Below are 14,038 nucleotides of genomic sequence, written 5' to 3'. Positions count from 1 at the left end.
TCTCTTTTCTTAATCAACATTGTAAGCAATATTTTCATTGTTAGTGAATTTTCATTCAGTGTTATTTTATTGCCAGTAAGCAAATTTATAAAACATTTCCATAAAGAAATTATTCCAAGTAAAGGTAAAGGCTAATTTAATTTAAAAATAGCTGATGTTTAAATTTTATTGAAAAATATCGGTAATAGTGAAGATTGTTGCTAATAGAAGTATCTTTTGTTGGTCTTGGTAGTTTTTTTTATACAAGTGACATAGTTTGAGTTTCTCTCTCGCCTATTTTATCAAACTATTTCAAATGTTGGCTTATTGAAAATCTAATTACTATTCAAGTAGCATTTAAACTATGATTAATAGTTTTTGAAAACAGCAAGAGTCGTTCTTTTCAACCTCCAATCACTTGACTGCTGACTGAAGACAAGCGACAGGGGCGATGTTCACAGAAGTGTCTCAAACGCTCTGCAATCAGATTGTCAATCGTAGACACAAACATGGTCGTCTCAATTGAATTTCCCGCCAAGTTGAAATTGCATAGCATTCTTCGTTTTTTTGCAAGCAAAAGTGATAAATGTAGTAGAAAACTTGAGTGATGATGTTGTGTCCAATTCCAAAGCTACGACTAGCCAAGCATGCGACTTGAGTCGTGCTGTATTAACGGCTGCAGTTTAGTGCTGTATATTATTGTAGTCTAGCTTTACGTCTACTACAGCCGTCAATGCAGTGCGGCTAGTAGAGTTGTTACAGTCGTCGCTTAGGAAGTAGACCTAAAATTGTGTCAAAAATTTAAAGACGACCGTTGATATGAATTCGGGAATTATTATTGTTGTTGTTGTTGTGATGAATTACAATGATTGTGCAACACAAGGCCCGGTTGCACAAAAACCGGTTAAATTTTAACCGTGATTGATTCTCGTGAAATTAATCATGATTAAAATTTATCCGGATTTTGCGCAAGCGGCACAACAAAAAATTTCAAGTGGAAAAAATTAAACATGAAAATCTCTTTATAATGTTCCTCAACATTTTCACCTAAAATTGAAAATGAGCTCAAAATTCGAGAAAATGTGATTATTCAAATGCAAACTTGATGAGAGCGGCTACTGTTGATTCTATTAAATCATTCACTGGAAGAGATAGCAGAATTGATCTCGTCAGCTGGTTCTTACGCTGGAGACACACGAGGCGGTTTTTGTGTAATGTACCTATATTTACCATTTTACTAAAATGGGAATTTCATAAGGGCAAGGAAAGTTGTGTGAGTGCGTCACACCAGATTTTTATGATTATCTTTATTTTCTCATTTCCATAATAATTATTGGTTGATTAATTGATTGCAACACCAACACCAATTGATTCCAACACCAGAACCACTTCATTCATTGGTTTCCGGAAATGGAGCAGACTCCAAACATTTTTTAAAAAATATCCAGCAATAAAACACTTGCTTTCAAATTACATCATTTGGGGCAACAAAAATTGTTCAGGATAGATTGACGCCTGCTTTCAACACATTTATCACCGAACTGGTTCCCTATTGCCAATGACAAATAGTAACTACAAATTTATTTTATGGGCGATTCAGAAAGACAAGTCAATCAGTCTGATAGCCACAAATTGTCATCAGAGCTGATAAGTCACCTACCGGACAACACCCAAGACGTTTCAATGCCCCTACAATTGACGAAGTGTATGTGAGTGTTTCCATTAAAACCAATAAGCAAGAAGCACCTGGATGCAAAATGCCGCATCATGCATTCTCAGGTGTGCATCCAGTTTAAGTTTGTCATGAGATCATTAACTATTTGGCGGTACGTAGTTCGCCGGGCCAGCTAGTTATCTAATACGCTTGCGCAGCACTGTAATTACTGTAGTGAGATTCATGATCAACATAGGTTTGCTATCCTTGTCTGTCATTAGACAAAGAAGATAGCTCTATCCTTTTCCAAGTCTGCACTGTTGGTTATGAAGAAATATAATAATTAACTACTAATCTGGGAATTAAAAATCTAAGTATCGTTTTTTACTACTTTTATTCACTATATGTAAATGGAAATGGCATTAATATGTCGAAACATGTAGTGAATAAAAAATCTAAAAAAGGGTACTTGACTTTTTGATTTCCAGATAAGAGTGAATAATAAAGCATAAATATAAGAGTAAAAGTTAATATCAACTACTAATATATTTTATCAGCCAGGGGTCAACTTTTGGTAAGGACTTCACCAAATCAACTCACCATCAAAGAAAAGTGAATCCAGAGGAAAATATTATTGATTCGATTAGCAGAAAGGAAATAATTATTTATTTAAGCGATAAAAGAGTCAATTATATTTCTCAGGATCAATTCTTACCGGACCACATTGCTTAGCAACTTCGAAATCAATAAACTCGAGCACTAATGAATCGCCATCGATAATGCTATCATTGATGAAGGAGCCTAAAATGGTGTCCATGTCGTGAGTTATGAGTTGACCAGTCTCCTGCAGGAAGAGGCGCAACTTGGGGCTGTCGAGCTGGTTGTTGTGGTTGTCGATGTTGAGCCGTTTAGCACAGTAGTCGGTGGCTTTGCCAATAGACCAGTCCTTGGACAGGTAGATGGGCTTGGTCTCCTTGCCGGGCGTCGTGAGGGGCGGCTGAATCAGGAAGTAGAGGCGATCTGTAGTGGGTACCCGGAAGTCGCCCACTGCTTTACCCTTGATCTTCATCAACTTGAGTTTGTTGGCTAATGCTCGGCTTGCTGCCGATTTCTTCTGAGCTGCCTTCAAAGTCAAATCCACCTGAGTGGAAGAAAAATGAAATCGAAAAGTTAAACATTTTGTAGTCAAATGATCCAGAAAAAAATGGAGGAGTTAGAAATTATATTAACAGGTTTTATCAAATTCATAGAGAATACACAAGTATTATAATTATTTAATATAAGTGATAGTAGCTTAACCTACATTTTAATTCGGATTGTAGTAAACATTCAAGGAGGGACAGTTTTGGGCATAAGCCTGTTGTGCCTTCTCACATAAGTGTAATAATTGTACATGACTGAATAAATGAATAAATATTGAACTAAATTGAAAATGAGTTAATGTGATATACAGTGGAGTGTCACATGTTTGGGTATACCTCTCAACATGAGATATTTAGACCTTAGCTGAACCTTTGTACGTAATTTGATTGTTTTCTATCAATTTGATATTGTAAAAGCTGTGAAAACGCAGAAAAACGTTATGTTGAAAAACACCTATTTTGAGCGTATCGTTTGGCAAGTGGGCTCCGTCCCCTGCTAGACGGATAAGGCAAGTGAAAAGAGCCTGCTATCTAGTTACAAAAATTTGTTCTTGATAAGAACAGAAAAATTAATTTTAAAAAATCATATAAATTTGAGATTTATAAGAAGCGATTATGCAGATCATAATCAAAGGATCATACTCATTATCTCTAACACATTACTCATAGAGATGACAACTAGGTCTCTAAAATTTTGGCAGTCTGGATTTCTCACATTTCGTTGTTAAAATTCCCTCTTTTATGTTTTAGTTTGTTGAATTTTGTTAGTAACGAACCTTTCTTATCTTCACAATAAACTTCAATACTTCAGCTAATAGTTATTTCGTTTTCAAATGATGTGGGAAGTGGTCCTACAATAGTATAATGCATAACATGTTTTTACCTATTCGAATGTTAGGTCTCATTTATACACTCTTTCCAAAGAAGTCTATGCTCTACCATTCTTTCGGTCCACATTAAGCCCCAAATATTTAAGAGCGACATAGCCTTGCTCAATTTATTCGGCGCATCTTCACAACGCATGGTCTCTCATGGGGGCGCGTCTGTTACGCTCGTATAGTTTTCCTCATAAGAGACAATGCATCCTGTAAACGAACTGAAAAATTCAGCGCGTCTAAGACGATCGTATATTTGGGGCCTTAGACCAGTTTTGTGGGACTCCAATTTACAAAATATAGGGATTGAATCAAGAGGAAATCAGTTGTACCTGTTTGTTCATTTCAGCTTTGACTTTATTTTGTAGTTCCTTATGTGCTCGTAGCTTATCAATTTCCTTTTTTGCCGGCTTTGCATCAAAACATCCATGATGTCGATGTGCTAGACAGAAATGTTTTTGACAGTTGGCACACAACATCGGGACAACACCGCTCTGTGAGCACCCATCTTCAGTGCACTTGTAGCTAACAGCATCTGAAACCTGAAATACATTTATTATCAATTGTTGATCTTCAATTGCAAAGGAATTTGGATAACAATAATTATGTTGAAAAACTTAAATTGGGTGAATTGTGATGTGGTTATTTTAAACTATATACATTAGAGATGGTAAACTAAGGACCATATGCAGCATCTACGTTTAAGGCTAATCTACGATTACATGAAGCTATTTTGATCATATTAGCTATTTTTATGCATTAAGAACGTAAGCAGAGACTTTATTGCTCGAGTAAAACAGTTATCGTGCGATAATTTTGCGAAAGCAATAAAGTCGCGTTTTACGCTCGAATAACACTACATTTTTTCTATTGTTGTAGAAAAACACATTTTTTATTAGAATGCGTTTCATTCCGGGTTCAAACGAGCAGCTGGTTTATCTCCGTTTAAATCGAGATGGTGCACATGGGCCCATGTCTCCGATTAATTGAATGAGGATGACTGTATTCAAGACAGATTATATACCTTGGTATTACTACTTTTTCCAATTACTTTATTATGATGTCCAGGAACTTTTAAATGTGACCTATCTCTAATGCTATCAGGCTAGATTGCTAGTAAGTCAAAGTGAAATGTCTTAACTTTGATGTTAACAAAGTCTGTGTTAGTGGGTTTTCGTTTATACGTATTCGCGTTCGGCTGCGTATGCGATTAGTCAACATGGCAACTTCCAAAAACAATAAACAATCGTACCTATTTGTATAATATTCACTCAGTTAATACCGTACGTCGTTCCATTTTATATTTATTGGATATAGAAAACTATACAATAATCAGAAAAGAAAAAACAGGCTATTGCCCAAAAAATTTTCAATTTCTAAATTCTGTCTTAAATTGTCCAAATATTATGTAGGTTATGTCCATTTCAATTTCTTCACCAAAATATTGATCTTGAAACCATATTAAATAAAGTAATTTATTAAAAAAATAATACAGAATTCGATATAAACTGAATATGGCACAAATAGTACGATTATTTATTGTTTTGGGAAGTTGCTATGTCGACTAATTGCACACGCAGCCGAACGGGGATACTCACAAACGAAACCTCACCTTAAATTAATATCACTGTCATTTTGATAAAGTTGTGTTTTTTATTATTTGATCTTCTTTTGTGACATGACGCCATCGATTCCACAAGTGTGAGAAATAGATGAAGAAGAAGGTATAAGGTATAATTCATGAACACTTTCTTATTTCCGGAAATCTAGATAATTAAAATTGGCAATCTTTCTTTTTAAACCACATGCCTATGGAGCCAAAGAATTTTGAAGCGATCAAAATGTGACTGATTGAAATATAATTGAATTATTTCAAATGATTGTAGTTTATTTTCTTACCTTTGAGTTGGGTACCGAATTATCTACATTTTTAGGGCAAGAATGACCAATTGTAGAAGAATGATCCTTACAAAAAACGAGTTTACAAAAATCGCATACGATAGGAAGGAAATCTAACTGTTTACATTCCAAATGATTACATCGTTTGCCTGCTTCAGGGAATTCCATTTTGTCTGAAACAAAAATAGGAGTATTCCTATTTCAGAGGGTTTTTAAAGTTATACAATTTTGAACAGATTATGATTTTGTGTCCTTTTTTAGTCTTAAACCAACATAGATCAGAGTTTCCTTCAAAAGAATAAAATAAAATACATTTTCCACAAGAATTTCATTCAACTTTGGAATAGCTACTTGCAATTATTATTAAAAGTCATAGTCAGTTCATTACCCGCTGAGCTCTGACCATCTGGCCGATAGAATACACAAACAGGCTTGCCAATGACGCATAAAATCATATTCGCAAGACATTTTGATTAGCGGAGTTTTACAAATGTCTGTAGTTAAGTTTTGAAGATTCACAGTTGACGAACCTGGTTTTAAACTTAATAATTCATATCTGCTATTCTAGATCCAGGTACTGTACTTTTATCTTCAAATTGTCAGGCAGAGCTCAGATCGTGTTGGGTCATCAAAGGATGAGTAGTTAATATAAGTTATATAGCCAATTATTAATGAGCAGTGGCCTACTCTTCATTGTAATACTGTTGATGCAGCATTTACCTGTCATAGAGGTAACTTTTTATTTCCAAGTCGGTTCTTAGCTAACGCACATAGCGGATGGTACTCTATCTCACTAGATGAACATGTTGTGTGTGATTCAATAGTCATTTAAAAAAAACTTTTCGTTCAATCGCAATTCTAACGTACATAGCCCAGAAACAATAAATATTTTTATTATCTTCAATTAATTGCATAATTTTTTCCTTGGTTGATTTTCTTGTTTTCTTGTGAAAGCCTTTTTTATGACTTCTTACTAAAATAAAATTCTCTGAAAACAGACAATAATCATCATTCTCACTCATTCTTTCCAACCGTAGGCTCAGGCCACTATTTCATTACTAACAAACATCAAGTACTCTATGAATTAGTATTAAATCCTCGGCAAAGTTCAACTTGAACACTGAAAAAGGAAATGAGAATAATATTTGATCTGAGCTGATTTGAATAATGAAACTTGTACAATATTTTCCCAGAAACAAAATAATTACTTTACCATTTCTTTAGATTTTTTAAAATTTAGTTTTTGTTAAGAACAATATTCTTACAGAGAATATTACTTTGTTAACTTAAGTCTCTTACAGAGTATATTTTTAATGCTGGCAAAATTGCTATACTGATCATTTGCACGTCACAATTTCACGACACAAAGTTATTTGTTATTTTGAGCAACTCAAAGACATTTATATCAATGTACCTGAACTTTTTCTCTTTTTATTTTTGACTTGTGCAACTCACAAAGGCCTTGAGCTGTCATTCTGCACGTTAAAAACCTACTATTATTCTGTGTATTTAGATGTGTTCTAACTTGTCTATTTGTACAAATAAAGGTATTATTATTATTATATTCATTTATATCATTAAATCTCTGAAACTCACTCTTACAATACAAGACAAAAGGACCACGTTGTGAGACTTAGGGATAGACTGCACAAATCCATTAAAAGTCATAGGTATCAGCAGATTCTTCTCTATAATAAATTACCAAGCATTGTGAAAAAGTTACCATCGAAAACATTCAGTCTTAGGTAACTGGCTGAAAGCAAAAGCGTTCTACTCAACGGAAGAGTTTTGCAATGCGAGGTATCTGACATGGGTTGATGAGTAATTTATTGCAATCTTGGTTTGGTACTGATACACAATGACATACCGAATTTCAACTAACCCTGTTAGCCTATTTAAGGTATTTGTAAATTGTATGATATCCAAATGTAAACTGTTCCAACTATGTAACTTACGACAGAGGTTGTATTATAAATTGTTTCATTGTTTGACGATGCTTTTTTGTAAAGTTTTACAGCAAATAAAATTCTTGATTCTGAACATTCAGAGATGTAGAATATTTCCTTGTTGCAATAAGATAAGGAGGTTCAGTGGAAATAAAACACATTTATTGTATTCCAATCGAGACCCATGTCATCATTGATGGGCTAATCAATATTTCCATTTTCCATATCATATTTCTTGTATCATAAATTATGTAAATTAAGTAGAAAAAACAACATCAAGCAAATGTAACTTAATCTATTTCTGACTAGCAGTTAACCCGTGCTCCGCAAGGGTCTAACTAAAAAATTGACAAACAGAAAACTTGACCTACGGTATTGAAATCTTGAAGAATTTAAAATATACCTACAACCATCCTCGGTAATTAAGAATCAATATGCAAAATCTCAAGTTAATCAGTACAGTATCAAAGTTCAATCGTGATGTTGCGTCATTCGTGGATTTCCTATCCAAAACATATATCTTTATAAGCCGATTTTTTCCTTCATTATATATTATAGATTATTATTGAAACGTTTGCATACTTTACCTTTTTAATGTATATAAAATTGTAGTTGAGAGGATAAGTTAGTTGTTGGTGGTCTGGTGCTGGTCATTGAGAATGTTGAGAGCCAGGTCAGTCCACTTGGCATCGGCCTCCTTGAGCGTGATGTGCGAGTCGCCGTTGTCAGCTTCGGGGTCGGGCAGCTCGGCCAGAGGCACGTTGATGTCGTTATGAGGGAGCTCTTCTTCACGCCACTCGTCATCAACTATGTCCAACAGTCGGCCTTCCACTTGCACTTGACTGTCCATACTGTAAACAATCAAAAACATATGAAAAACAAAGGAGAAATATATATCATGATAATATTATTAGAAACTAGTCTGTATGAGAGGAGGGCCATTTAGAATATTTCTTCTTGGATAACAAACTTAAACATTTTTTGATATTATAAATCGCTCAGGTACTTGATAACACACATATGCTGCGCAGATTGAAGCGGACCAAACCCTTCGAGTTGTGTAGTGCTGTGGAGTGAAAGTGTCAAAAGCAGAGTAATGTTGATAGTGTGAATGTGTATATTATAATATAAATGATACTTTATTTATATTACTATTGTTATCTTTGTTAATTTCAAGTTAGTTGCTAGAAGTAGTAGTCCTGGTGAGAACTACCTATCTTATTAATATTTAACCCATTATTATTTATGAGGAAAAAATTGCTCATTAGTCTCTTTAGACTAGATTGCAATAAAAAAAAAAATATATATATATATAAACACCGTACTTGAATTATAATATTATAAACACTTAATATTATAAACACATATTAATACACACTATAGTAGTGCTATAAGTGGCTGGGCATATAATCATGCATTGAAATTGAATGAAGGTAAGACACAGAGTATTATTGTTACCCATAACGGATTTAGAACTCAGAATGCTCCAAGGTTGATGTTAAATGGCGTTCAGCTGGATTATAGTGAGTGTTATAACCTTGGTCTTGTTGTTACTAGAATAATCTCATGGCTCAATCAGGTTGAGATTGTTTGCTAAAGGGTGTTCATAGCTTGAAACGATTTGCCCAGTCTCTTCCAGTCAATATGAAAATAATGCTGGTCAAGACTCTGGTGATGCCTCACTTCAGCTACTGCGACAATGTCATCAACGACATCACGGTTCAGCTCTCAAACCGACTGCAGCTTGCACACAACTATTGTATTATTTTTTATAATTTATGTATTTGTTAAATGAATGAATAAAAATATTATATTTATCTTCAATTCTAGACGATTCGATCGTGTTTGATTTTGATCAAGTACAACTATCTCTCCTAAAATTAAATGATCTTTGTTCTTTGCACATATTGACACTGTTTCACTCAATAATCAAAACCAAATCTCTATCTTATCTATCCAAGAGCTTCAGATTTCTGTCTGAGATCGGTGCGATATTTTTTTGGTACGATATTATTTGATGTATTTTATTTATTGTAGTAAGTTGCACCGTATTAATTTCTTTGCTTCTGTAATGCCGAGGTTCAGTGGTAGAAGTTATAACTCTGTCTAATAAAGATTTTTAATTTTCATTTTTTTTGCAGTAGGTACCTAAGTTACCTAACACGGGCACCGTCTTATGAAAAAAGTTTGGGTATGCTCAATTGTCCCGGGGGTCTGGGAAAAAAGAGGACGGGGTTTTCCCCTGGCAAATTAAAAAAAGTAAAAATGCTTAGAAGTATTTTTAGACCTGATTTTACCATAAACAAAAACTAGGTTTGAGAGGGATCTGATTTTTGTTGGTTGAGAATCGGTCAATGTTTTGATGAAATCAGGCCTCTTTACAGTATTAGTAAACCAATGAACAAACTATTACAACACAATATTTTGGATGCTGAGTATCAATCAATATTCAACTAAAATAAAAACTTACTTATATTGAGCTGATGTTCTGAATCTCTCTAAAAATTAGGAATAAAAATAATAAAACTTAGAATGTCCTGGAACAGACGGTCTATCACACAAGACCAAGGGCATGGATTACATTAGATGCGTACTGTATGAGCGCTTACTTACTATTTTCACTTGTACTTCTTCGGTCCTCCCAACGGTCCTGCGTCCGAGGAATCGTCAAACTGTACATGTTGGGCAAGTGCACGTCGGATCATGAAACACATTATGACTTGTATTTGTTACTTTCTTGGTCCTTGCCGACAGACATAGGGCTGCGGGAGTCCCCTTATGGGAGGTTCTCGGTGAGCTCCTATCTCATGCACAAATGCGTGCTTCTCCATGTATTCATTTGTGGTATAGTAGCCTATGGTCTGGCTGTGAGGTACACTTTCAAGGCACTATTAAACTTTCTCTGGTCAGTGACCGATCTCATGCTAGCAGGCTATATAGATAAGACCCAGCATTCTATGTTGAATTAAGCTACTCGAGTCTTGCTTATACTAAACGCAAATATAATTTGTTTCTTATCTGCGAGCTTGGTCATGCATAACCAAGCGTTTACGTGCACATAATTATAAATACGGTACGCATCCAATGTGATCATACCCTAAACTCTAGCTGCCCGTAGTGACATCCACCGCCACAACACCATGCGCAGTGAGCTGTTTGATATCCCCAGGAGACTCCTCCACCGATCACAGGCCAGTTACAGGATTTCAGCCCTGAAATTCTACAACAAGCTGCCTAATAGTGTGAGGCAATTGGATGAGACCGCCTTCAGGAGAGCCGTCCGGAAGCTACTGTTTGCAAAGGCATACTACAGTGTGAACGAATTTATGGGCGATAATTTGAATTTTTATTGAGAGCGTGAGCACTGGATCACTGCCATCTGAACTGTTACAGATTTTTTCATGGGCTGCACTTTAGTATATGGGCCGCGGAATCTAGCATTGAGACCTACATAGATCGATAGAGGAGATCAAGAAGAGATCAACCATGTATAACATTGTTGTCGATTTCCAAGGATTAGCTGAAAAAACATGGCGGAAAATTCAAAATTTTTATATCAATATTTATTTTTAATAATTTTTTTATGGCTACAATATGTTTAAAACTAGTGCTATCTTATGTAAAATTTGACGAGGAATCCAATAAAACTATTTCAGGCTCGTAACTTCAGTAGTTTTTGAGATATTGCAAAAAATGTGTGAAAAGTGCAAATTTTTTGTTTAAAAGAGGTGAACCTGTTTGCATGGTGATTGATAGGTATTTTAAACTATAATTTTTAGTAGAATGATAAATTCTAAAGAAAAAATGTCCAGTCACTTGATTACCTAAACTCAAAATTGTTCGAGATATTTGGGCAAATAAAAATATTGCAACTCCATTTTTTGCTACCTAGGGAGAACTTAGGTTAGAAAAAGCTTAGGTTGGGAAAAGCTTGGGTTAGGAGAAGCTTGGGTTAGGTAAAGCTTAGGTTAGGGGAAGCTGGGTTTGGGAAAAGGTTAGGTTGGAGAAAGCTTAGGTTAGGAAAAACTTAGGTTAGGGGAAGCTACGTTTGAGAAAAGCTAAGGTAAGGGGAAGCCTAGTTTAGGGGAAATCTAAGGTTAGGAAAAGCTTAGGTTAGGAAAAAAGGTAAGATTGGGAAAAGCTTAGGTTAGGGAAAGCTTGGGTTAGGAAAAGCTTACATTGGGAAAAAGCGTAGGTTAGGAAAAGCTTGATTTGATTCAATTATTTTTACAATCTTTTAAAGCTTCTGAATTGCATTGGAAGCTGAATAAAATGTGATCCTCAATATCGGTCTGCACTATGCCTATGCAAACATATTGAATTCTTCTAAAGCTAAAATACTACATTTTCTTGTATTTTTTCCAAATATCTTAAAATCTATAAAATTTTCTAACCTCAAATCTATTTTAATGAATTCCCTGCAGAAATCCCAATGAGATTTAGCCAATTAAGTAGTCACTAAAAGTAGTAAAAAAAAATTAAATTTAAGAATTGAAGAGTATTGAGTGTGCAATTTTTTTTATTTTCACAAATATATCGAACAATTTTGAGTTTAGGTAATCAAGTGACTGGACATTTTTTCTTTAGAATTTATCATTCTACTAAATCCAATAGTTTAAAATACCTATTGATTATCATGAAAACAAGTTAACCATTTTTAAAGCAAAAAAATTGCATTTTTCTGCACACATTTTTGCAATATCTCAAAAACTACTGAAGTTACGAACCTGAAATTAGTTTCATTGGATTCCTCGTCAAATTTTACATAAGATTGCACTAGTTTTAAACATATTTTAGCCATAAAAAAAATTATTCCAGTGTGGTCTACCTGCCGGGAAAGATTATAAATAAGCTGCCCATTTCAGTGAGGAGTCTACCTGTGGCTGCCTTAAAGCGAAGGTTGAATCACTTCCTGCAGGAGAATCCTTTCTACTCACTTAACGAATTCTTTGAATGTGACAGTGCACTGGTGAGTAGATATTTTTGACTTTTTTGGCGCTGTGATGTCCGCTGCTGGTTTTTTGGCTTTTATTTTTTCTCCTGACCTGTCTCTTGTGAGCATGCCCTGCATGGTCACTTTATGGACAGAAAGTTTATTATTATTATTATTAAAAATAAAAATTGATATAAAAATTTTGAACTTTCCGCCATGTTTTTCAGCTAATCCTTGGAAATCGACAACAATGATAAATGATTTTATTGCCTTTAAGCCATCAAATACAGCAATTGGTTCGTCAAAGTTTACAAGGTACTAAAATTGGTTTTTAATAAATATAGAGTTCAGTCTATCAAAATGTTATACACGGTTGATCTCGTATTGATCTCCTCTATCGATCTATGTAGGTCTCCATGCTAGATTCCGCGGCCCATAAACTAAATTGTCCCCTTTTTCATGTGTTTGTACGTGTTTTGATTTTTTGACGCCATCGATCCCACAATATTGTGGGTAATGGATGAAGCTGAAGGTATTAAATAGAATTTAAAATGTATCATTTACAGCAACTAACATACCAGAAAAACAGATTTGAAAATCTAATCAATGATAAATATATATATATATATTCTCATTAATACGTTATCAATTTTTTATACTATTTAAATATATTATTAGGTATGAGTATTAATTTTATTCATCACTCAAACATAACCTAGCTTTGAAAGTACCTATTTTAAAATGCATTCTGCGTGTATGCATTGCCATTGCGAATAATTCATAATTGTAAAAATATTACAGTATAAACAAAACAAAATTACATAATGTCATAATAATAGAGATATTTGAAATATTTTATAACTTACACAGTTTATTGCCCAAGAAAAAAACAAAAATGGATAGAGGTTGGCTCGTTGGCTGGATCTGTTTCACAGAAACAGAATACATCAAAGCCTAAAATAAAGAGTACCAACCCGGAACGACAACGGTCAGCTGATTGCGACCGAATATCGATCAGATGATTGCGTGAATCAAGGTCACAAAGTAGAAGATTCTTCTACTCATTACATTCTTCTATAATAGTCCGGCCGCAAATGTCATTCCCTGCTCATTTTTGAGTAACAGCCATCACGGAATTAGCATAAGCATAGTGTTTCTTTCCTCTGTGCAGCCATGGAAGATGTCTCAATAATTTCTTCCTTAGGTCTAGCATAATAAGGATCGTGATGGTGATAAGTCGAAATCATAGGAAAACACAAAGACCTTAAAGATGCATAGACTCACATGCGGCTAACTGATGAATAAGCCACCAAAACCCTCAAATCAGACTGTAATAAACAAAAAAATCTTACATATAAAGCTCCCAAGATTCTAACTGAAATAAAGGAATAAGAATAAAGAAAAACCATGCAGTGCTAGTGTCGTACTTGGAATTGAAATCGGCCATTGAGGGGGTAACCTATAAGATTATTACATACCAATGCCTTTGTAATCTATAGTATTACAAATATATAGATATAATATCTCGTGCTAAAATACCCCAATGGCGGCCTTCAATTTCAAGTAAGAGCTATCATTGGGAAGGCATAGGCATTGTGGATCCCTGAAGG

At 34.5% G+C, this 14,038-nt stretch overlaps 1 protein-coding gene across 4 annotated transcripts; it reads right to left on the bottom strand.

Moving 5' to 3' along the window:
* Window positions 1-2,276: 2,276 nt before the first annotated feature.
* LOC111053114 (AN1-type zinc finger protein 1) lies at window positions 2,277-13,533 on the bottom strand. 4 transcript variants are annotated; one of them, XM_039426357.1, is made up of 6 exons: window positions 13,295-13,460; window positions 10,592-10,785; window positions 8,083-8,346; window positions 5,550-5,722; window positions 3,983-4,192; window positions 2,277-2,774 (listed from the first exon to the last, which is right to left on the bottom strand). In XM_039426357.1, exons 4-6 carry the CDS (start codon window positions 5,715-5,717, stop codon window positions 2,319-2,321), a joined length of 834 nt encoding a protein of 277 aa, XP_039282291.1. In that variant the 5' UTR covers window positions 5,718-5,722; window positions 8,083-8,346; window positions 10,592-10,785; window positions 13,295-13,460; the 3' UTR covers window positions 2,277-2,318. The 4 variants fall into 4 exon arrangements, with proteins under 4 accessions (XP_039282291.1, XP_039282284.1, XP_039282278.1 ...); XM_039426350.1 differs by having other exon boundaries at window positions 10,592-10,715; XM_039426344.1 differs by lacking the exon at window positions 10,592-10,785 and having other exon boundaries at window positions 13,295-13,533.
* Window positions 13,534-14,038: the final 505 nt, after the last annotated feature.

Source organism: Nilaparvata lugens, chromosome 1, assembly GCF_014356525.2.
Source record: "Nilaparvata lugens isolate BPH chromosome 1, ASM1435652v1, whole genome shotgun sequence".
In the NCBI taxonomy this organism is placed as follows: Eukaryota; Metazoa; Arthropoda; class Insecta; order Hemiptera; family Delphacidae; genus Nilaparvata; species Nilaparvata lugens.
Note: the sequence above shows the minus strand (reverse complement) of the source record. Positions and strands in the feature narration are given on the sequence as shown.